The sequence below is a fragment of the Penicillium antarcticum genome (genome assembly GCF_028974205.1).
Source record: "Penicillium antarcticum strain IBT 31339 chromosome Unknown utg000008l_segment0_segment0, whole genome shotgun sequence".
Taxonomy (NCBI): Eukaryota; Fungi; Ascomycota; class Eurotiomycetes; order Eurotiales; family Aspergillaceae; genus Penicillium; species Penicillium antarcticum.
Window position 1 is genome coordinate 387,826 of NW_026695306.1, and position 23,522 is coordinate 411,347.

The 23,522-nt window shown below is 49.1% G+C and overlaps 10 protein-coding genes across 10 annotated transcripts; 3 read left to right on the forward strand and 7 right to left on the reverse strand.

Moving 5' to 3' along the window:
* Positions 1–799: 799 nt before the first annotated feature.
* On the forward strand, positions 800–2,662 carry N7508_007687 (fungal specific transcription factor domain-containing protein; the record flags this gene model as incomplete). Its single annotated transcript, XM_058465751.1, has 6 exons — positions 800–873; positions 961–1,014; positions 1,081–1,236; positions 1,291–1,713; positions 1,812–2,038; positions 2,091–2,662. 6 exons carry the CDS (start codon positions 800–802, stop codon positions 2,660–2,662), a joined length of 1,506 nt encoding a protein of 501 aa, XP_058317079.1.
* An 80-nt stretch (positions 2,663–2,742) lies between these two features.
* Positions 2,743–4,369, reverse strand: N7508_007688 (cytochrome P450; the record flags this gene model as incomplete). Its single annotated transcript, XM_058465752.1, has 2 exons — positions 2,743–4,003; positions 4,059–4,369. The coding sequence occupies 2 exons, from the start codon at positions 4,367–4,369 to the stop codon at positions 2,743–2,745; spliced, it is 1,572 nt and encodes a 523-aa protein (XP_058317080.1).
* Positions 4,370–5,067: 698 nt separating this feature from the next.
* N7508_007689 (uncharacterized protein) lies at positions 5,068–5,850 on the reverse strand (the record flags this gene model as incomplete). Its single annotated transcript, XM_058465753.1, has 2 exons — positions 5,068–5,440; positions 5,519–5,850. 2 exons carry the CDS (start codon positions 5,848–5,850, stop codon positions 5,068–5,070), a joined length of 705 nt encoding a protein of 234 aa, XP_058317081.1.
* A 746-nt stretch (positions 5,851–6,596) lies between these two features.
* N7508_007690 (glycoside hydrolase family 128 protein) lies at positions 6,597–7,409 on the reverse strand (the record flags this gene model as incomplete). The annotated part of the gene is made up of 1 exon (XM_058465754.1): positions 6,597–7,409. One exon carries the CDS (start codon positions 7,407–7,409, stop codon positions 6,597–6,599), a length of 813 nt encoding a protein of 270 aa, XP_058317082.1.
* Positions 7,410–10,828: 3,419 nt separating this feature from the next.
* On the forward strand, positions 10,829–11,590 carry N7508_007691 (frataxin family protein; the record flags this gene model as incomplete). Its single annotated transcript, XM_058465755.1, has 2 exons — positions 10,829–11,194; positions 11,315–11,590. 2 exons carry the CDS (start codon positions 10,829–10,831, stop codon positions 11,588–11,590), a joined length of 642 nt encoding a protein of 213 aa, XP_058317083.1.
* Positions 11,591–12,501: 911 nt separating this feature from the next.
* Positions 12,502–12,776, reverse strand: dph3 (CSL family zinc fnger-containing protein; the record flags this gene model as incomplete). Its single annotated transcript, XM_058465756.1, has 2 exons — positions 12,502–12,525; positions 12,582–12,776. The coding sequence occupies 2 exons, from the start codon at positions 12,774–12,776 to the stop codon at positions 12,502–12,504; spliced, it is 219 nt and encodes a 72-aa protein (XP_058317084.1).
* Positions 12,777–13,251: 475 nt separating this feature from the next.
* Positions 13,252–14,588, reverse strand: N7508_007693 (uncharacterized protein; the record flags this gene model as incomplete). The annotated part of the gene is made up of 4 exons (XM_058465757.1): positions 13,252–13,531; positions 13,605–14,209; positions 14,274–14,372; positions 14,445–14,588. 4 exons carry the CDS (start codon positions 14,586–14,588, stop codon positions 13,252–13,254), a joined length of 1,128 nt encoding a protein of 375 aa, XP_058317085.1.
* A 553-nt stretch (positions 14,589–15,141) lies between these two features.
* On the reverse strand, positions 15,142–17,713 carry N7508_007694 (putative transcription regulator BDF1; the record flags this gene model as incomplete). Its single annotated transcript, XM_058465758.1, has 3 exons — positions 15,142–15,480; positions 15,534–17,532; positions 17,610–17,713. 3 exons carry the CDS (start codon positions 17,711–17,713, stop codon positions 15,142–15,144), a joined length of 2,442 nt encoding a protein of 813 aa, XP_058317086.1.
* A 2,131-nt stretch (positions 17,714–19,844) lies between these two features.
* Positions 19,845–22,384, forward strand: N7508_007695 (WD40 repeat domain-containing protein; the record flags this gene model as incomplete). The annotated part of the gene is made up of 2 exons (XM_058465759.1): positions 19,845–20,410; positions 20,464–22,384. 2 exons carry the CDS (start codon positions 19,845–19,847, stop codon positions 22,382–22,384), a joined length of 2,487 nt encoding a protein of 828 aa, XP_058317087.1.
* A 247-nt stretch (positions 22,385–22,631) lies between these two features.
* Positions 22,632–23,272, reverse strand: N7508_007696 (uncharacterized protein; the record flags this gene model as incomplete). The annotated part of the gene is made up of 2 exons (XM_058465760.1): positions 22,632–22,884; positions 22,983–23,272. 2 exons carry the CDS (start codon positions 23,270–23,272, stop codon positions 22,632–22,634), a joined length of 543 nt encoding a protein of 180 aa, XP_058317088.1.
* Positions 23,273–23,522: the final 250 nt, after the last annotated feature.

The following is a 23,522-nucleotide window of genomic DNA, read 5'->3' on the forward strand; positions in this document are numbered from 1 at the left end:
CCTTCATCAGTAATTGCTTTTACTGACCATCTGCTTCCACCACGGGACGGGGGAAATACCATCTGGAGGTTTGTGCATGGAAAATGGCACCTGAATAATGTTTCAACTTCAAAGCTGACTCACTCAAGGCTTTCACGAATGGCATACGCAAGCTTGTCAGAAGAAGAAGACAATGCCTTCAGTCTTAATATACGTAGGCAGTGCATATATGTAATCACAACGAGCTAAACACGTACATCAGGGCTCTCATTAGTGGGGTATTGTATGTGTAGCTATACATATGTTAACCCCAGATCTAGGTGGAGAAAGGTTGTTATCACGCACCTTGTCAGCCGTGAAGCTAAAGGTGGGGGTCATTGATGTTTAATTCACAGCCAAACCCAATCCCCCAAGATTTTTCTCACCTTTGGCCTAGATTCGTTCTTGAATTTCTCAGCATTGCTTGTCGAGGCTTTTCTTGTAAGAGTGGGACACACACTCCCGTCTCTATCGTATCTGTTACGCGCCGTCACACCGGCTAAATTTGAGCACCAAGAGGACTTCCCTTGTCTTTACCTAACTCGCGTGTGATGAGAAGAGGACGAGCTGCGCATTTATCGAATAAACAGTCCAAAACGAGCAAAGCACGTTCCTGTGAGGCTTGTCGGCGGTTGAAAACGCGATGTGAGACGAACGGATCTGATCGATGCCATCGTTGTGATGTGCTCCGGTAAGAAGGATGCCCAGAAACTGCTTCATCTGGTCAAGGCTCTGAAAACTTGCTTTTTGCTTTTTCAGGATCGAATGCTCTCTCCAAGCCATGGCCAGCAAACATCACTCCTCGAGTCTAAGAGAACCTGCATCTACATTGAGCTCCAATGATTATAATACCCGGTGAGCTCATTGATGACTTGACAACATGATTATTTAAACGTTAGCTCATGATAAAGGCTTCGCGCTGTCGAAAACACTCTAATGCAGCTACAAGCGTCAATATCTGCTAGCAGCCCAGCAATCTCCCACGAGAAAGCCGAGGTAAGTCCCACGGAATGGTAAGACGAATAAGACAGCTAATCGTCAACTTGAGAACCATTTATCAAGTGTGGAGCGAACAGCTCGTGATGCGCCCATGAGTCTAATTCAGGAAATCAGAGACAACATCACCTACGAAAACCAATCCAACACCGAAGACTGTACGGAAGATATGAGATTCCAGGGCATTGTCTCCGAAGATCGGACACAGGCACTTCTGGAAGAGTAATTGTCGTTCTATGGGTTTCGTCAACGTGTTTTCTGACATTACATGTTTAGGTTTTTCAAGTTGTCGAGTCGATGGCTATTCATGAGTACCGATCCTGTCCAACTACGCACCAAGTCGCCACTCCTTTACGGAACTTGTCTTCTAGGTGGTCTTCGTGCGATTCCAGCTTTACATGGATCCGAAATACATCAAGCATTGTATCGCCATGTTCACGGACTCTTGGGCCAAACTCATCTATCTTCCGCTAGCTCGCTGGATACGATCCAGTCAATGTTCATTCTTTCTATGTGGGACCTGCGACCCACTCTGGGTCATGAGCATGGGAATTCATGGCTGTTAAGCGGAACAGCCGGAATGCGAGTGATGATGACGACTTCTTTCGAGCAACTGTTGAAGCCAAATAGCAGCGAACAAGAAGCTCGAGCACAGGAACTGATGCGTACCTGGAACTTGATTTGTCTCTGCCAGCTACAGTAAGTTAATTACCTTTTTGACCCGTTTAAATTCTTGTCTTGGTTGTTCTCTTATTCGTCGCTGTTTTCAAAAAATGCAATCCCTAACTGGCACGCAGGTTCTCTGTCGGTTCTGGTCGTCCGCCAGTTATCTCCGGTCAGTACTTTGACGAATGCGTTAAAGTTCTTGGATTCTCGTCATATAGTGCGCGCGATGAGCTTGTACTAGCTGGTGTCAGATTGTATCAAGTCCTTTGGGGATTGATGAGTTCAGATGGCATTCAAAAGACAAGCCCTATTTGGCCAGAGATTGATAGTTTGCAAAAATCCCAAGAGAATATCTACAGTGCGTGTGTCATCTTGAACTTCAATCTGACCTTTGCTCATATTGAATCCAGAGCTTGACTCCTCTGAACCCCTTCGCTTTGCATATTCTTGTGCCTATTTGATGCTGGCGCGTCGGACGCTCCAACACATAAATCACACCGAATCCAGCCAATGGGATAACCCCGGAGTATCATTTCAGACATCTGCAGTCCAGTTTATTGAGTGTTCAATTCATCACTCTATTCAAATACTGAACCTCTTCCTATCCATGTCGGAATTGACCGCTTACATCCACCCTGCCTATGAGAATCTTCTATGCTCCTTCGCAATGGTAACATTAGCCGAGTTCGTCACTCATCTAGCTGATGTTGGTCAAACAATGCTTCTGATGGAACAAGCCTTTTCACATATCCAATGTGTGAGCAAGACAGAGCCAGTGAGTCGATGGTGTCTCAATATCATAAAGCGACATTTCGTGGAGCATCATGGCCCAGTCCATTCTGGACTGGTTGGAGCAAATGGATCGGAAACATTGATATCGCAATCGGTTCAAGATTTCTCGGAGCCTTGGGATGATAATGAGTGGAGTATCCAACAAGAGTTTCCGTCGCTTGAAGACATGCTCTTTGGGAACGTTATTTGATAGAAAGCCTATTGACAACCTTTGTCATATACACCACTGCTTGCCAACTTCAACTGTGCAAATAAAAGCAAAAAGCGCCCTTAAGCGTGATTCCTCAGTCTGATACCCGCATAGCACTCTTTGGGTTTCTTAGAAAACCCCTCGTGAGACTCCATCGTCGGTTGGTACAAAGCAAACTCATATCGATGAAACAGAGTCCCAATAATCAGTTGCAGCTCCATGATAGCAACATTCTGCCCAACACATGCTCGAGGACCATATGAAAATGGATTGAACGCGATCTTCTGTTGGGGAGTAAGATTCAACCAGCGATCAGGTTTGAATTCGTCAACATCATCGCCCCAGACTTCCTTCATATGATGAATTGTATATGATGGCACTGAAAGAATCGTTCCAGGTGGTAAGTGAAAGCCTTCAAATTCAACACCTGCACATGAATCAGCTATCAGACGCGGTAGACCGATAGCCGAGGTCGAATGCAGGCGCATTCCTTCGTCAATGCATCTGCGCAAGAAGGGAAGGTCTTTGACTTGTGAGTAATTCACAATATCTGCGTCAGAACCAATTGCTTGATTGAGCTCTGTTTGTAACCGAGGGATTATTGTGTTTGGTGCGTTGCGTTCCCCGTCAAGTATCCAGTAGAAAATACCACAGGATGTGTTAGAGACCGTATCAGAGCCAGCGATCAGTTGCGTCAGTGCCTCTGCAATGAGCTCATCCCGACCCATAGGTTGTCCATTTGCATCTTTAGCTTGCAGCAAACGCGACAGGATATCATTGCGAGAGTCTGCGATCCCTTTCTCTGCAGCATCCAACCGAGATGCAACAGCAGCGATAGCAATTCCAGTGAGATTCTCCACTGCCGCGACTCCCTTTGTAAAGAATGGATCGGGGAGATATCTCGCCCATGGCCGCAATGCCGGAAGAAGACCTAAAGTTGAAGAGATCTCACCACGTCGATTGATAGCCTCAACCGCCGACGCGTAGGAAACAGGCCCTCCTTCCACAAGTTGTGTCTGAGTCTCGTCTTTTCCCCGGTTGACCATGCCAAACGGAGATCCAAATGCCAAGTCTCCGATAATGTCAAATGCAAGATAGCTAAACCAAGGCATCGCATTGAATCGGCCGAATTCCTCCTCATTGATTTGGGGTCGAGATGCGGCGATCCGGTCCAATTGTACAATCCAACGCCGCAAATTATCAGCCATGTGCGGTTCAAAATCCGCAACTGATCTTGGTGAAAAGGCATGGGAGATGATCTTTCGCTTGCGTGTATGCTCTGCTCGATCGCGTACGTTGAACATGCCTGGTGTTCGTGCGACAAATGCTTCGTAGTAATAACTGAGGTTGTTGTGTTAATGACCGTCGCTCAACATATCAGGCTCATCTCACATACTCTTTCAAAAACCCATTTCCGTGTCCGTAAACAATATTGAGTGCAGATTCATCTGCAATGGACACATGGTTGAACCCTATACGCACAACCTTGCCGTATTTTCGGTGTGCCGAGTCTACCGCGGCGTATTTCTGGCCACGTCGGGCACTTGATCCGACCCAAATATTGCTGAATTTGGCAATAAAGGGCCCCGGGACAAGGTGTAATGAGCGATACGTCACGTAGTAGGGATAAATGTAATAAGTGGATAGCCACAGCGGAATGATCCCAACAATGGTCCATGGCGAAAGTAAAAGATGAAACAAGGCCATCTGGAAGAGACGTAATGAACTAGGAACTGATTCAACAGGAACACGAAAAGGAATCACCATTCCTGATCTCATTCTGTATGTTTAAATGTATTCCAGAACACTGGGCACAGTTCCTATCACTCCGACGGAGGACATGCAACACCGTCGGAGACGAGATAAATGGCCATAATTGGGGTTGGTTGATGTGCAGTTAACGTAGAACCCCGCAAAATGGAAGATAAAGCAATCAGAAGTTGTAAGGATGGAATAGACCTATCTTTATTGGGCTTAGATGTACCTTATTCGGATTTCTTGACCTTTTGACGGCTCTTCGATCAAATCCGAAAGATTCTCCCCACTGAGGACTCCCCATTGTTGTACCGCGTAGGAGGTTATAGTGCCTTCTTCTAGCTGTGGTCAAATTTGGCTTGGTTCTAGTCTTTATTGCCCGTGGTGTAGTCCTCTGCGACCGGATGTCGCTTTGTGCACACTATGTCTCCAATCGCGTAACATACGGACGTAGGAAGACTCGGTGTTACCTATTCGTGATCAAAGAGTACTCGACCCTTCAATCAGTCTACCGGAATCACATTTCGTCTTCCAAAAAAAAAGAGAGGCTGATTAGGTATACAATAGCAAACCTTGACCTATGCTTTAGATATTTTTTGTAGCGTGACTGTTTTCTGTTATAAATTATATGACATGATGATTTCTAAAATTCACACATTTACCCTAAGAATCCCAAATCTATCACTAGAACACCAAATATCCTCACTTCTCAATCCAACAGCGACAACATGAAGATCCCTCATATCCAACGCGACAATGGGAAATAAACTCTCCAGGAGGCCTTCAATGGCAACATTGAAATACCCTTTGAAGTCCTGCCCGGCAATATCCTCTTCTTCGTCTACAGGTGGCAAAGTCCCAGTAAAAGAAGCAATAGTAACAACAAACGGTATCCTAGACCGTTCGCGACGGGGCGCAGAGGACGGCAAAGGCGACTCTAGAACAGATTTTAAAGCCGGTCGGGTAATAGCCAAGCAGACACTATGATTCAAGCCTCGAGATGGGGACATTTCCCTGTATCGTCTATTTCTCTCGATATCAGTCTTGCATTTCGACAAAGTGACAGTTCCGCAGAAAGGAAAGATCACTATAACAACTTACGTAGCTATTTCTGCCGGAGATGCCCCATCCAAAGCGGGATCCTCAACCCACTGAAACCGAATCAGGTCAATAGCTTTATCAACGCGCGGGTCATTGCCACGAAGTGGGGCAAGGAGATCATCCATAATCTCGTCCCAGCGCAGTCGGCATCGTTGCCATTCGTCCTCATGTTCAGGGCCATAAGCTGTTGTGCGGAAGATGACGAAGCCCCATTCTTTCCAGGGAAGGTTGAATCGGAAGACTTTATCGAGGATATTGATGAAGGGGGCCATGATGTATTGGACGAATCGCTCCTCCTCGGTCATTTCGGTTGATTGTGGATCTGTGGTCATGTTGATTGTGGTTATCGAGAGGAATTGGCAGCAGTGGTGTTATTTGTTGGATTCAATATGACTTTATGTTTTGAGGGTCGTGTTAGACATGAAGTTGGAGTTAGGAGACAGGACGTCTGCGGATAATTTTGTCTAGGCTGACGTTAGGCCTGAGGCCGCTAGAAAATAAAGTTTTGAACTGGATGTATTTACATCAAGACCTCATTTGAATAAATGTTGATTCCCAGATATTCTTCCTGGATCTTGGCTAGTTGGGGATTATATCCCATTGTTCAGTCGTGGTGAATCACATTGGTCACGCTGTAGCACCTCGGGTATTTCAAAGTCTTGATCACCATACCATGTCTATGTAGACTATTGAGTAGAGTGTATTTATCAAGTCCATTGTCCTTGATGCAATACCATCATAAAATCTCAACCATGAGCTCACTTTCTGCCTTGGAGTCTCGGCCGGATGATCGTCCCCAACGTCATTGTAACCCTGATTTGAACACCAATTCACACAATGCCCCAATGAAACCCAATACAAAACCATTGGCCATTCTGCAAGACTATGAGAGGAAGTAATTCAAAATAAATCGGAGTTTGGATATTTGCGTGTACTCCTAGAAAATATGAACAGAAATTCATAAAAGAACCCACAAGACGACCTCGCGCCACTAGATCCGAGGAAGATAACAAATAAAAATCCAACCTATAATATCGCTTTTCGTCACATTCGTTTGCACCTTACTTACACTCATACTCTAGTTAGAGGTAGAAGTGTAAGCAACACCAGCCTCGTTGAGAGCGCTGTTGGAGAGCAGGTAGTTCTCAGCACACATGAAGTAAGAGTAGCGAGTGACACCAGCCTGCGAATCCAACCAAGGGATAACCTCGTTCAGGAAAGCAGTGGTAGTAGCCAGATCAGCAGAACCGTTGGCATCAGCAGCGAGAGCGAATTCAGTGATCCAGACCTCGGAGAGGTTGTGGTTGCTAGCAGTGCTGATAGCCTCGGTGACGAAAGACTTGAACTCATCGGCAGTGTTGCCATACCAGTGGACGGCCATGCCGGTGATGCCACAGCTGGAGCAGGAGTCCATGAAGGAGTTCATCCAGGAGAGACCCTGGCCGTCGCTGGTGGAGGAGCTGGTGGCGGGGGTGATGAGCTTGGCCTGGCCAGAGTACGGGGTGATGTAGGTCTGGTAGTAGCTGGCGGCATCGGAGGGGCTCATGTTGGCCTGGGACGCGATGTCGGGCTCGTTGAAACCGAGGATGTAGTTGCTGCCGCTGGACAGAACGGTCTCGATGGTGGTGACCCAGCCGCTAAAGTCCCTAGCGCCCCAGAGCATGGGGATGAACTCGACATCGCTGGGAAGGGATCCGGAGAGGGATCCGGCCCAGTTGTAGGCCCACGAGATGGTGTTGCTGCTGCTCAGAGCGGAGACGGTGGTGATGTCGTTGTAGGCGGCACCACGCTTGCTGGAGCTGCTGCGCTTAGCCTGCTGCTGCTGCACTGGGGCGGCGATGGCAGAGGTAGCAACGAGGCCGGCGGTGAAGAGCTTGGTGAAGGAGACCATTTTGAAGATTGAAGAAGTCACAAAGAAGTGGACTCTGTGGCTAGATAAGAGAGTGAAAGAGAAGCCTGTTCTCGTAAAGAATGTATAAAGCGTGAGCTTGAAAGAAAGTGAGGACTTCGACCGTGCACGGCACAGGTGATAGACCAAAAAGCAAAGTAGAATGAAGGACTGTGGATGAAGAGAGAGCAGAAGAAGAAGGAAATGAACGAGGCGAGGAGAGGGTTTAAATGCTTTCAGTGGCACAATGCATGTCAAAGCTACCATTCAATGCGTCGGGCTGGAACAATTTGAGCCACACAGTAGATTTCTTCAAGTGGAGTGAATGGGACAATTGCCATTGGACATTCGGGTGTCATGCGTGGTGGCCATATATCATAACCATGTATTCTGTCAGGGCAGCAATGCCTGCAGGCTCTCATTGGCAGTGAGGACCAGGGGGAGGCGAAGGATGGGGGAGCCGGTATGGGACGGTTGGCAGCCACAGGAACCACGGTGATTGGGTTGAACCGAGCGTTCTGCGCATTTCCAATGAGAATGAGTGTGCAGACGCCAGAAAGAGAGAGATTCGCATCTCGTCTTACTCCACAGCCAAGATCGTAGTCCGCTTCTAGTTCACTCCACAAGAGCCTGGACCGCAATGGAGTATCTGTTACATCGATTTTCATTGTCCGATAGTCCAGTCCAATTTTGGGGAGACGCCAGAGTCATTTAGAAACTCCATGGTGTTTGACAAAGCGCCAACGAGTCGATGGGCGTCAAGAAAGGTTATCCATAATTGACTTACCCCTGACAGGAACAAAACGAGAGAATGAATATCACACTTGAAGTGGAGAATATGAACCACGGTTGTGCTTGCGTAGACAGTGGATGTCCATGCAGTTACAACGCAATTCCCTGGTTGCCGGTCAGGGCATCATATCTGATTGGTTGATCCGGGATACATCATAGCTGGATCCCCGAGCAGCCAATCACAATACTTATCTTTTGATCTAACCCTAGGTACAATTAATGAAATAAACATTACACACTACACTAGGTCTCACTAATTTTTGAGGGTTACATTATTGAGCCCTAGAGAGATAATGAAGAACTACGACTCCGGAATGGTCGTGTATATCCGCCAGATCGCATTTCAAATATGACACACCGCACAAGCGCCACAATGGATCACTAACAACCACTCAAAGCGATTCGGGACAACTACCGATCGACGTGTTTCACTAAGGATCAGCCTTCATCTTTTCCCAGTCCCTCCTTGCTGGATCAACCGGGGCCAGTTCCTGGGCGTTTGAAACCAACCTCTCTCAGCCCCTGCCGATCGATGGAACCGCCCCAGCAAGAGGGTAAAAACGGCGTGACAAGCCTTACCGGACTTTCTACCGGTGTTTCTGCTCGGTCTATCACCTTCTAGCCTTCGGTGGAGTTCTAGCGTTCTTTGGTGGTCTCTGCTATTCGCCGGTGTTGACCAAATGAAGACGCTGGGCAATGGAGGCGTGCAAGATTCTTTTTTACCGGGCTTTTTTCTTGTGCCGCCGAGATCTCGTGTTGGAATCCTTTGAATGGGGACTGAATGTATTCCCGGGTTCCCGATAGGTGGGCCTCCGAAGTACAGGTATGATGTGGTTATAGTATGGCAGACAGTAAACCAAATCTCGGTTCGCGATTAGAATCTCAATCTCAGTGAATAATAGTGTACTCCCCGGGTTTGCCATGTTCTTTGGGTTTCCAGCACTCGCATTTTCAGCATTTTCAGGAACCCGCCACAAATTTATGAGATCACAACTCAGTAACCCCACCTCATTCGGATACTATTCCGAACAAATGCTGCGAGTCTTGATGGTTCTTGTTCTCTGAAACATGAAACACACTATAGTCCTTTGTCTGTATTCCCTGCAGTCCACGTGGATGTAGACGTAGGCAAGGACGAACCATGATGTCTAATTTGACCCGTATCAACCCTATAATTGCCGAAAGAATTTTTGTCGAATTATAAAGTCCGAAAATGAAAACATCATTAGCCTTGGGTTGTGCTGCTTCAATTACTAACGTGGCTCTGCACTCGCCTCCCACTAGCGCCCACGTCATCCGACAATTCGCTTCACGGAAGTGAACGGAGAGCACTTTCTACGTTCTCAACCAACTCCTTTCGGTGTTCCATTTCCATGCAGTTTTAAATATCCAAAATTCCTCAAAGCCCCGAATAGTCGAATAGTCGAATAGCCCCCGAGCTTCCAGACACATGCACTGACACTATTGAGCACCATTTTTAGATTAGCACCGCGCGGCCTATAGCCTTGTCCAAAGACGCCTATGGCACCACTTTCCACATCATCGGGCAATGCGACTTTATTGCATATCTGTCAAAGGTACGGTCGCCGATACGAAGACTGGAAAGTCGCTGTCGTTGTCACTGTCGTCGACTAAATCGAAACCGTGCCAGCGCATGATGTGGCAATGAGTGATTGCTTTGTCGCCCGATCTTATCACCAGGTCTTTGTCGCTGTCTCATACTTTTAATACTTTTTTTCGGCTCTTGAAACAGAGACAGATGTATACATCATAAATTGGGGCCAATAATGCAGGATTGGGGCGGGTGTCGTTCTTGTCCTCGACCTCGGTGCCGGGGACCAGGCTACTATGGGCTACACTTGCCTACGCTTGGTCTGTGTCCTGCATATATTGATTGTTATTCTAATTATAGGTCTTGAGGAGCTATTGCCTAGCTATTCTCCGAAAATACCTTCCTGCTCGGCTTCGCCGTAGGATGGATCCTGATGTGGTCTTTTGGGCTAAATTCCTCGAGCCGGTGCTTCAAATAAATGTAACAGGGGCAATTCTTGACTTTGGGGGGTCATTCAAGACTGCTTTTGCTCCAACTGTTTCTCTTGGATAGTATGGCGTCCTAGACTCGGAGTCTTCGTTCTTTTGTTCCATGCCCCATACTTTATCAGCTATTGTCATTCAACATCCTGAGATATCATATCCTACTTAATACTCAAAGATCTTTTTTCGAATTTAAGATCTTCATTTCGAAGCATGAGATCTCAGAATATGTTCCTCTCTGCCTAGATCTACACTTAGTGGTCCGCCGCAGGCAGTGTCCCCAATTGTAGCCCAACCTCTCATATCAAACATGTCTATAAAACAGCAATCTTGAACCTGACCGTATTTCAGTAGACAATATACATCTCCACATATGTACTCCCAGCAACAAATACACTACCGCATTGAGCGAACCGACACTGAGTTTATACCTCGCCCAATCAGAAATACTGCCCATAATCAGCCATAATAGGAAGGCGGTGATACCGATGATGTAAATTATTCCCTCTCCACATCATCATAGCTCGACCTGCATAGCTCTCTGCAACAACTCTCTCCACACATCTGAACATTCATTCACTTGTTACTCAACAACAATGCTTTCCCGCGCAGCCCCCAGAGCTATGCTCGTCACTCTGCGCCCATCCATCCGCACAACAGCACCTACCAGCTCAGCACTGCTCTCGCAAACCCGCCCCCTCCGTCCCAACTCCGGGTCACAATTCACACGCTTTTTCCAATCTTCTCCGGTCATTCGCAAGGGCATCCACCCTGAATCTCAAGACCCTCCTGCTCCTAACCCTCAATCTGCACCCGTTGCCGGTGCCGCTGCTCATATCACTGAGCCATCGCCGTTGACAGCTGAGGAGTACTACGAGTACTCCGAACATTATTTCAATGTGCTTCTAGCCGAGGTGGAGAAGTCACAGGAGGAGGGTTCCGATGTGGAGGCCGAGTACAGTGTATGTTTTCTATTGCAATTACCCAAACCGGTATCCCGAATACATTATCTACCTTCATTCCACCATCCCCTCTCCCCTCATTTACCAAACTCCCAGCTCAAACTAACACCTCCACAAAAGGCCGGCGTCCTCAACATCTCGGTCCCAGCAATTGGCACCTACGTGCTAAACAAGCAACCACCAAACAAGCAAATTTGGCTCAGCTCCCCGATTTCCGGACCAAAGCGGTACGACTGGATCGTCGAAGGCGACTATATGCACGAGAAGCAGGATTCGCGACCCTTCGTCAATGGACAATGGATTTACTTGCGTGATGGATCGAATCTGACTGACCTGCTCAACTCGGAGTTGACGTTGCATTTGCCTAAGGACATCTACAGTGAGGTTATTGAGTAGATTTTTCGTGCTAGGCATTTACCTTGGGAAATTAATTAGCATTCAGGCAAGATTATGATAGGTGGGCTTTGGTCTGCTTTGTTGTCTTTTGTTACATAACATATTGTATGTCTAGATTTATCGCAATGCGATTGCATTTGTGTGGCTTCTTCGGTGTGATTTCCTGTATGAACAAAAGACATCCACTACCAGATAAAAAGAAGAGCTCTGAGATATGCTAACGTATGTATGAACAGTGGGTATCATTGAATGCAACAGCCGGGTATAAATTAGTCTCATGTCCATACATGCCGAGAATGCGAAGGAATAATACAGATATATCCCGTTCAAAAGAAGGGTAAAACAGATGATCAAATTTGCTTGTTGTTTGTCTGTCTAAAACAGACACAGAACAGCCAAAAGACAGTCTCAGATCGAGTATGAAACCATGTCTCATGTGTTGTCATGTATATCCACGCCCTCGGCGCAAGACTCGACTGAGACAACGTCGACGGTATCCGAGGCAACGTCGGGTATGCAATCACGGTGGGAAGATTCAGGCAGGATAAGAATGTCTGCTGTATATGTATTCATTTCGACAAGAGTCGGGTGCACGGCGGGTGTGCTTGGCGCAGGATTTTGAACCGCTGCGCAAAGGCCATGTTCACAGTGCTGAGTCGCATCTAGCAGATTTAGCAGGCAATGCACTCAGCACCATCCATACCATCACCGATGACGACAGCCGAGGGTGTTTGCGGTCGATCGAATGCCCGATGTCCTTTGCGCCGAAAGGATTAACCTGCAAGTCGCAGCCGACCCGGAAAAGCGCCGACAGTCGATAACCATCGTAGTCGCGGGTGTTGTCGCCACGTCCCCAGCTATATCCTGCACAGGGTCTCCCCATACCTGTCATAAAGCTTGCGCCAGCCAGCTCACGAAGCTTTAGGAAGATCGGCCTACCAACCAAAGATTAGCCAGGAGCTACGGCTACCCAAATCAAAAAGTATCATACCTCGTCAAAGATAACCCGAATCATCAGGCTACAAGAAGGACAAACACCAATATCCTCCCCATCCCTCAAATCATCAATAGCAATCTCGAAGCGATCGCCACACGGGCATGGATAAGTGTAGATCTGGAGGTTTGGATCGAAGGTCATATCCTCGATTTCGATTTCGTCGTAGATGTTTAGTCCTTCGTCGGCCATTTTGAAATCGTGGATGAAAAGAGTCGAAGTGTGGCGAAATGATCGTATTGAAGTCCGTGAATTCGATATTGACTCTTTTTTGGTGGCGTGGAAAAGTTTGGATGGTCATGTGATCACGGGGATAAGGCGGGGTTTAGATCTGTGTACTTCCATCTTCGTTCTTCGTTTCCACTATATGTCTTCTATGAAGATTCATTGTGAACGCGGTGTATTGAGTGTAATCGTAAATGAGCGAATTATTTTGGGAATGTCTATTAGTTAAATATTCGAGGAACAAAACGAACGGCATATGAAGAGGAACTCGCCGAGTAGGGATGTATGCTTGGACTACTGCCCAGGCTGAATAGCCTATATAGATGTAAGCTATTGGTCCCTGTATATCTTACTGGCCTCTGATTTCAATCATGCTATCCCCACTACGTACGTATGTACGCAACTGAGCTCTGGATACATGTACCTGGCACGCAAATATGCATCATTCGCCAAGCCGGGCGATTTCCATCTTGACGGTTTGGACGTCTCTTGCGAGAGCTCCATACTGGCGAGCAATCTCCGCCAGAGTACCTCCATCCGCAGGAATATCTCCAGCTGACCCAGACACCTCCTTATCTCCATACGTCTTCAACTCCTCAATCGCCATCTCACGCGAATCGTCCAACCGCTCCTTCGTCTGCCTCAGATGCAGCTTATACCTCGTAAGCGCAGCAATAGTCTCAGGCGTATAGATAGTAGCCGCAATCTCAAGTCTCATGACCCTGCAACAAAACACCGCGTTAGCAAATCCCAAATCAACAGTAGAAGATCAATCAAAGGAAGGGAACAACATACTCCAATTTCCCCTCAATGCCTTGCGCAACCGTCGCTAAGTGATCAGCCTTGGCCCTAGTAGCCCTAGCCAAAGCCCCATGCTTCGCCCGTTCAAGGATAACAACTGTCCTCTCCAGCACCTTCGCGCGCACAGCAACAACCCCTGCCGCCGTAGCAGCCAGTTCCCTCCGCGCCTCAGGCAACTGAGACAGTTGGATCTTGCGTAGCGCGCGAAGCCGCTTCCCTAGTTGCTCTGAGAGGAGTGGGACAGGTGCCATAGACGTCCGGACGCGACGGTCACGGGCTCGAGCGCGGGCATTGTGATTTGGATGTGATGGGGCGGATGCCCCTGACCCTGAAGCTGGGTCTTGGTCTGTGGGGGAGTCGGCTGTTGCGGCTAGGGCACGGGCATCATGGAGGGATGCGGAGAGGAGAGTTGTAAATGGTAAAATGAAGGCTGGGATGCTAGAATAAAAGGTTTCGAAGTCGGCGGCTAGGAGGGAGAGTACTTCGTCCTGTTTTGTGTCTGTGTTTTGATCTTCGGGGTCTGGTTTTGGCGTGTCGAGTTCCAGAGCGCTGCGGGGGGTTTCGAGGTAGAGGGTTACTATTGCGAGGTTATCGTGGCACTAGATTTTCGTCCATTGTGAGTCCGTGTCTGGTGTTGTTTGCGCGGGGCTGTATCGTACTGACCTCCGCGGGTAGGCCGCTGTCTGGGGCAAATGCTAGCTGGCGTAGTGTTCGCTCTTTGATCCGTTTCTTTGCGCTTTGGGTTTGGCATTGTTTTAAGTCCTGGTGGGCGAGTGTTAGAGGCTTGGGTTCATGGTGAGACTCGAACTGATCTCTGGTGCGTCGGCGACTTACTTCCACAACAGCTGTGCGCGCTGAAGTTGCGCTTTGGGAACGCGTTGAGCCATCTGGATCGAGAAGATTCTTCGTTAAGTTTTCATATAGTCGTTTGAATTGAGGATTGTGCTCAAGAATGGAGGGGTCGCAGGGAGGAATCATGTTGATGTTGCTGGAAGGGGGAGGTCACCGCCGGAAGAGAGCCGCGCCAATTATAGAGCAGGCTGCATACAACTACAGATTTATACACAATAGAGTTATATGAATTACAAGGTAGAGTACATATTCAGTTTGCATTTGCGCGTTTCTTTCGTAATCATACAAGATGAAGCTCGAAATCGAGTTTCGGGTCAACTCCCGTTTTCCACCTGCAACCTCGGAGAAAAGAAAAAAAGCGGCCTCATCCACCAGGAGTGAAGTGACCATTTTGGAGATAAATTGTGCACTGGGGCATTGGGGAAAGTTCAATCCAGTAAATGGAAAATGGTTCGGGGAAATTTGAGCAAGAGGTTCAACGGAAACAGAACCTTGCCGAATCCAGGGTTTCAAAGTATGTACAGACGTTGTCGGTGAGTTGCAGAACAAGTCACCAATTTCAGTGTGATTGAGAAAGAAGGGGAAATATCAGAAAAGCACAGGGGAAATCGACGCTTAGAACGCAAATCAACGAAAGGCCACCTTTGACGGGAAAGAATGGCAAGGTTTGACGGAGTATCTACTCCTCCTCGCTCTCTTCCTCGGAGGAGTCCGAATCATCGTCGCTGCTTTCATTGTGTTCAACCGAAGGCATGGGCTCAGGGGAGTGGCCGCCACCACCCTGGAACCGGGAAAGATTGTTCTGGAGCATGTTAATCTGAGCCTCCTGCTCAAACTTGCTCATTGGTTTGTTCTTCTTGGGCTTGGGCTGCGCAACGTTGCTGCTGGCAGGGGTGTACTCCTCTTCGAGGTCATCGCCGAGACCAGGCACGTTCTTCTTGACAAAGCTCAGGAGCAAGAAGAGGACGTTGTTAGGAAGCTCATCAATGTCGAGCTCAATCTCGGCTTCGTTGGTACCCTAATGATGAATTAGTAAATTGTAAAAGACGCGAACATGTCCATGAAACTTACCTTGAGTTGAGGAACATTGTTCTGGATCAGCTGCAGGGCATCCTGCATCTTCTTGTCTGGAAGACTACTGATGCCCTGGGAGATGAGCTGCTTTTCAGCGTAGGTGACAGGGCGAGTGCGTTCGGGCTTAGCACTCTTGACCTTCTTGTCCCGCTTTCCGGAGGTGCTCTTGCGGGAATCTTTCTTGGATGACTTTGCCTTTCCAGCCTTCTTAGACGATGGGGGTGTCTTCTTCTTCTTATTGGTAATAGCCTCAACCTGGCGGGACATCTCAGCGATCTGCTTCTGGAGCAAAGTAAGTTTCTCGTCATCTTCCTCGCTCTCCTCTGCATCCTCGTCACTATCCTCATCGGAGTAATCGCTGTTCTGCTCTTGTTGGGGTTCGTGCGCATCGAGATAATCCGACTTCTGGGCCCACTTCTGGTTGAAGATCTCTTCGGCTCGCTGGCCGCACACATAGGTGGGATCACCAGGAATGTTGAATCGGAAGCAATTCTTAAAAATGAGGCGAACATCGGTTTCAAACTCCTTGGCGTTCTCGTATTGACCAGTCTTCAACTTGGACTGGACGGTGGACAGATCCATGGGCTTCTTGATCACGCTGTGATAAGTGGGGATGTTCAGAGCCACTGGGTCGACCGGGTAGTAGAATGGCATGATCCAGTTGTAGTGCTTCTGTTTGTACAGCTCATCCATAACTTCCTGGCAGAAACGAAGCTCCCACTGGAACTTCTTCTTCTTGGGCTTGGTTGAGTAGGGCAGATCGCGCTTCGGGGGGTGGATCGAGCGCTTTGGGCGACCATCAGGGTTAGAAGAATCACGGCGAATGACAGGCAGTCCCTCTGGTCCCAGTGCAAAGGTCTGAGCCTGGGGAGACGCAGCCTTGGTGCTTCCCAGCGAAGTCCGGGGCTCCCGGCGGGCAGCCGAGGTCTTCTCAGTCAGCTTCTTGGGCTTCTTTTCTTCGACGTCTTCGGGCTTGGGGCAATTGGCCATGAGCTTCTCAAAGGTCCCCTTCAGCTTGATACCCTCTTGAGTGACCAGGTGGTCAGGGCCATTGAAGATGGTCGTGTTTTGGACCATGAGAGCAAAGTCCTCCAAGACAGCCTGGGGGGAGGAATATTGGCTAGTCTTCAATTTCCTGTCCATGGTTTGCAGGTCCATGGGTTGGGTGATAATAGTGTGATACTGCGGGATATTCAATTTGATGGGATCCACAGGCTCGCGGTAGAAGCGCGAGTCGTGCAGGCGCTTAAGGTTGGTGAGAGTCTTGGAGATGAATCTGTGTTGCATCTTAGTGAGTCCATTCTGGCCGGTGTAAGTGGAACCTTGGGATTGGGAGTCGGCGGGAGCCTTGGTTGTAGTGGTTGGAGTGTGGAAATCGGAGGCCTTGAACTCTAGCGGTCCAGTGTCCTCGCCATCAACCTTGGTGCGCTTTGCGGCTGGCTCCTCGCTGAGGTCCGCGTCGCGTTGTCTGGAGATTTTGGAAGGAGACATCGGAGGTTCCGGCGCATCCTTCATCTCCTGGTCGGCGGGCGCAGCTGGATGAGAAGGGTGGGTAAGATCCGGGGTAGGGTGGTGAGGAAGTTCGGTCTTCACAGCAGTTGAGACACTCTGTGGGGTATCGACAGCCATTTTGTCACTCGCGCCGTCAGTCGCACCAGTGGTGGGCGCAGCAGCTGGAACCTGTAGAGTGGGAGAAGCGGCCTTCTCAGTACCGACATCGGCGGCAGGAGGAGCTGCAGGAGCTGTGTCCTGAGACAACACTGGATCCTTGCTGTCAGTCTGCTGGGTCTCCGCGGGAGTGGCAGATTCGGCAGTAGGTGTCTTGTCCTCTTGTGAGGCGTGGTCGGCAGGCGCAGGGGCGGGGGATTTAGGAGGGGATGCAGCGGTGCTTGTGCCGTTGGTAATTGATGGCGCGGGACCGTGGCCGTTCAGCGCAGGAGATTTGGCCTCGGTATTGGCGGCGCTATCGGATTTGGGGACTACTGCATCTTGGACACTGCGCACATGTCAGGTCAGGTTAAATTAAAACAAATCGCTTTCAAATCGCTTTGAAGGCGCTTCTGAGGAGCTTACCTGGCAGGCGCGACATCAGGCGCAGAGAGACCAGTGGGAGACGGAGGAAGCTGTGGCTTGTCCTCCATTGGAACTGGAGGTGCCTCGGGAGGCGGAGTCGCCATTGAGGTCGCGTTGGATGAAGAATACGAGGGAGGCAAGTGAGACGGTGGGAGGTGGAAGAGGTGAGAGTCGCGTTGTTTGGAAAACGAGTGACCAACCGAATGCGCTATCACACTTTGACCTCGAGCGCGTCACAATTTGATAAGATGATCAAGCGTGTCGAGCTGGAATCGAAGTGATTTGATATGGAGCTAAAAGACGGGAAATAGAAAGAGTGGAGAATGCGATCGGAGAGGAATTTATACTGCCAAGAAGGCGGTATGGGATGAATCACGTGAGTTGAGAAGTGAAGCGTGCCTGAGGCCAAGTGAAAATAATTATGGGGTAATAAATAATAAAAAAGATGTTTTAAAAAAAAAAAGGGGGGTGACGCGAAGACGCGTTTGTTATGTTTGAGGGAAGGGGCGGTCAGAGGAGAATAAAAATAGGAGAACCAGGAAGCAGAAAAATGCTCGGGGGAAGAATCCTTAAGTACAAACGGCCGCCTTGCTCTTGTCCTGCCAGTTCCACCAGCCACACTAGTCCGGATTCTCCTACCTTTCCCCCTTGTTGATTGGTTCTGTTCCCACCCCTGATTGGACTGGATTTTCTTCTTTTCTTTTCTTTTCTTTCCCTTACTATGCCAGGAATGATGCTGATTTGTTATTTTTCAATATATCGGAGTGTCATTGGGATATTCTTTTCTTTTCACTTTTTTTTCCTTCTTCGTTCAGGGTTTTGATGTCCCAAGTCCATGGGTCACGGATGACTCATAACCCTAGGGTTCTGGCCGATTCCGGGTGATCGATCGAGCCCGACGTCACCACTGCACGTGACCATAAGTACACGTATATTTAGCTGGCCGACTACTGAGTAGTGATTACTACACAGTTTATGTTCTATACTTCAGGGGTTCCCAATCGGCTCTTTGCCTTTCGACTGCCAATAAGATATGCTGCACCTGGACCCTTACAGATTAGGCAGAGGCACGTCTATCACATGATTCGCGCGTCCGACCCTGCTACATTTGGCGTCTAATATTCGCCCAATGATGTTTCACCCTACTACAAGTATGGTTTCTTAGTGCCTGATACTTTTAAATGGCTCGGGCTTGTTTGAAGTGCACCCAGTCGACCCATCTGTCTGGCTTCGTTTTGATTCGAACCAAGCTTCCTTACCTGTACATAGTGTCCCGTCGCTCTACTCAACCTTTTTGATTCTTCCATACACATTCTGGGCCTCCGTTGGGTGTACGAAATTCTGTTGTGCAACCTAAGAGCAATAGTTGGTTCGAAATCAAGTGACCTCCAAGCAAGTAAGGTTGATAATAGGCACCAAGATATTCCACGATAAGCAGGTTATCAGTTAATGCGTACAGTAGATCGCTTCATTGTGGAAAGCCATATGGTTGCGGGAAAGGAGTTCGTCCGTCTGGTGGAGATATACTAGTCGATCCACGGATATGGAGATCACTGATATTGTATCTCTGTACATATTTATAGAGGGATAAGCCACACTGATACAGGCACAACATATTATACTTCAAGGTGGAACACTAGTTCAAGGTTACTCTAACTCATGTAAGGGTCTGTTAGCTATAATGTCAAATGCATTTCATAGGGATATACCCAAAACAAAAATAGATTCGGCAGACGAAAGATACAACCTCCTCACTGGTAACTGTCAACGCATCAAACGCTAAACTTGTCTCCCGACTAGCTGACCCCACGACCGTTTGCTCTTGTTCCTTCGAGCATTTTGGCTACATATTACCGAATACCACAGCATTATCGATCCTGAACAGACACGCTCTTTTCAAAGTGCATCTCATCATCAAAATCATCTCATCCTACTATTATACTAAGTAAACGACTAACTCTACACATACAAGTTACCATACAAAGTTGAGCCTCGAGTTCTGACTAAGTATACCTCGATGCCGCCTATACCATTTCGGGACTAGCGTCTCCAGTCTCCACCCGAACATTTTTTTTTCCTTGTCGGCATCAACTGCGCAACCAACCTCAACCCCAACTGTTTTCTTTAGGGGAGAAAAATACGGTCATTTTAGGAATCTGCTGTCTTTCTTTTGACTGGGTTCATTGAATTAATTCAACCAAGCCTCAGCCCCGAGGTCAAAAGACTATCGCCAAGATGGGAAAGAAGTCGTCTCGCCCGTCGAGCAAGGTCGCCTCGGCCGCCGCATCGCCAGCAGGCGGTCTGATGCAAGCTGGAACCAAGTCGTCTATCTTACGAGCTGCTTTCTCGCCGTCGGAGTACCAATTGGCCCTGTTTGCGTCCGTCATTCAAGGTCTCGATGCGCAGCATATCCGAATTCACGACACAAACACAGGACGTCTCCAGTGTGAGCATGCTTTAGGGCCGAAGGAAACAATCACTTCTCTGGATTGGGGATACTACGGTGGCTCTGGAAAGGGCCGTGACCTGTCCAAGAAGAAGCGGAAGCGTGGCTCCGATGTCAACGGAGCTATCGATGGCCTGGACCAGGGTGATATCGTGGTCGCATTCGGTACAAGCACATCGGACATCCGCATGTACTCGCCCGCCGAGGACAAGATTGTCGGAACTCTGACCGGTGCACATGACAAGGGAATCAAAGATTTCAAGTTCACAGCCGACCGCCCTGGCCAAGAGGCATGGAGTATCGGCGGTGATAACAAGCTAGTCCAGTGGGACCTGCGCACCGGACAAAGCATCAAGTAAGATTGTATCTCCGTGAAATAATTGGGATTCTGAACTAATCATATGCTAGGACCATTCACCTCCCTGCATCCTCCGTCTTCTCTGCTCTCTCCCGCCCTGTTCCCTCGAGCCTCCCTCTTATCTGCGCATCCCAAGCCCCGTACTTAATAGATGCCGAAAACGCCGACGAGTCTCCAGTCCAGTTCCCTGCTATGCGCAACACCATCCACACTGTCGTCTCCTCCTCTACAGTTTCTGCCGGCGAGGGTTCTTTCCTCGCCTCCGATGGTGACCGCTTCATCAACGTCTTTGATGCCGCTACTCAGAAGCTTGTTCGGAATCTTGTCGCTGAACAGGAAGTTTCGTCCATTTCCCTGCACACTGATGGCAATGCCACCCCGGAGAAGCAAATTCTTGCTGCCATCACCGAGGATGGCACTATTGAACTTTTCTCGAAGCCTTTTGTCCAGCCTCAGAATGCGCCCGCCGCCAGCGCCAAGGCTAGCCGCAAGCAGATGACCCAAAAGGCGAACGCAGCTCTCAAGATCACACATAACGCATCTTCGAGCGCCTGTGTACCAGTTGTTTCTACCATTTTCCAGGGCCCCAACCTTGTTGTTGCATACTCTGAGGGTGGTGTGGTCCCCGTTTTTGAGCGCGTCAAGCTCATCGATGAGACCTCTGAAGAGCTCGCCTTTACTGGAACCAAGTCTGTCGTGAAGACCAAGTCCAGCTCAGCACTTTCCTCGGTCACCACAAATGGTGCCAAGGACTCTGGCGAGAGCCGTGTTGATGAGAGCCGCATGGTCGTGGAACAAGGCAACCTGGTCGATAACGATGTGGAGATGGAGGATACCCGGCAAGACGCCGATTCCGAGTCTGACAGCGAGGAGGACTCTGACGACGAGGACAATAAGAAGTCCAAGGCTTCTACCGAAAAGAAGACTAAGCCCGCCAAGCAGGCCGTGGCAGCTGAGGATGTTGAGATGCAAAACGCATCCGAATCCGAGGAAGGGGAGGAGGAGGAAGGCGCCGAGCCATCATTTGGAGAGCTTCTCCGTGCCAATTCCGGCCAAGAAGTTGATGTTGAGGCCGAGCTTGAGGACGATGTTCTGATGGGCGCATTGGTTCCTGGCAAGCCCAAGGCTGCCGTGCAACAGATTCCCACTGGTGTTTCGCTCTCAACCGTCCTCACTCAATCCCTCAAGACCAACGATGCTGGTATGCTCGAGTCTTGCTTCCACACCAGTGACACCACCATCATCCGCACTACCATCCAGCGTCTCGATTCTTCTCTCGCTGCCAACCTGCTCCAGAAGCTCGCTGAACGCCTCGCCTCTCGGCCCGGTCGCTACGGCCACCTTCTCGTGTGGGTGCAGTGGACCTGTGTCGCCCACGGCGGTGCCTTGGCCGGTCACCCCGAACTGCTGAAACGCATGGCCACTCTTTATAAGGTTATGGACCAGCGCTCCTCGAGCCTGCCTTCCCTGCTCCTGCTCAAGGGTAAGCTTGACATGCTCGATGCTCAATTGGGCCTGCGTCAAGCGATCCGTGGCGGAGACGAGGGTATGGACAGCGAGGACGAGGAGAACGTCATCTACGTCGAGGGCCAGGACGACCTCGAGGACAGCGAGACTGAAGCCAAGACCCCCCGCACAAAGTCAATACGCGACCAGGTATACGATGAGGACGAGTCCATGATGAACGGCATGGACGACTCCGAGGATGAGGAGGATGGCAGTGACGACGAGGACGACGACGAAGAGCCCGTTCTGGACATTGAGGCCGCAGAGTCCGTCGGCTCCTCTGATGCCGAGGAGTCGCTCGAGGAGAACGAGGATGATGACGATGACGAGGTTGACAGCGATGGCTCAATGGTTGACTTCATCGCCGATACCGAGGACGACGAGTCTGACGACGGCGCACAGGCAGCCCCGCCACCAAAGAAGAGCAAGACATCCAGCAAGAAGAGCAAGGGTGGCAAGAAATAAGCGTGTCTTCACTGTACGAATTTAGAGATGGAAGGGTAACGGTCTTCAAAAGAACATATTCATTTTTTATCGATGCATCCGACCAACTTGGTCTGCATTTCCTTTTCTTGTTTTATCTATTATCCACTGCTTTGATATCTATGCGTCTACCGAGCGCCTCTGCGTCTCTATCAACCATTTCTATTCAATTGATCGTCTTCAATCTCTTCAACATTCTCGATCTAGCTCGATATCGAGGTATGATTGCTTAGTCCAGCAACTCATCTCCCTGACACGCTCCTCCATGCAGCACGTGATGATTAGGAATTCCATCTTCCCCAAGAGGAATCTGCAAAGCAACAGTCCGCTCTTTAGAAGGGTAAACAGTATAGTGACCCAAGGCACTGACATCAGCAGTATCAAGCGCTAGAAGTGCACCATTCTTCCCACCCTCAATCCAAGCCTCGGCGGTCGAGTTGGGCAGAGTGATATGCGCCAAGCCAGAAAGGAAGACAACCCATCTATAAACATGATCAGCACAGAACAGGCTCAGCCAAACAATACATCCACCAATGCAACCACCAAATCAACCATGAAGAGAAAGAAAAGAAAGGCTCACTGCAAAGCAGGCGCATTATGCCGACCCCCATCAAATCCTGCCGCAATAGCCGTGAAGGAAGCATTTCCAGTCGCAACCCCCATATCCAAAACCGAAGAGCCCGACGTGCCGGCCTGCGCCGAAGTCTCAAAACCAGGCTGAAGAGCCCAGCATTCTAGCGTGGAGCGGTTGTGGCGCGCGCCGAGTACTGTTACGTTCAGTGTGGAGCCGAGGGTTGGATCGGCTTGGCTGGCGGTTGATAGGGCTGGGAGAGTTAAGAGAAGGGTTAGGGAGAGGGGGGAGAGGTGCATTTTGGAGGTCTGATGGGAGAATCAAGGGTAGGATTGGAATTGGAGCTGAAATTGGGGGGAGTGGAATAGCTAGATTCGGGTTGTTGGAGCTTGGTCGATGGTGTGGAGTGCGATCTGCGGTTTTGGGATCTTTGGCTGGTGCTTGGTGAAGACGCTAATGTATGTTGTTGAGATATTGGATTCGTGCAGAATTGGTGGAATGTGGATTTGTTGGTTTGTTACGGTAGAATATGCCTGAGCTAGGTTGGTG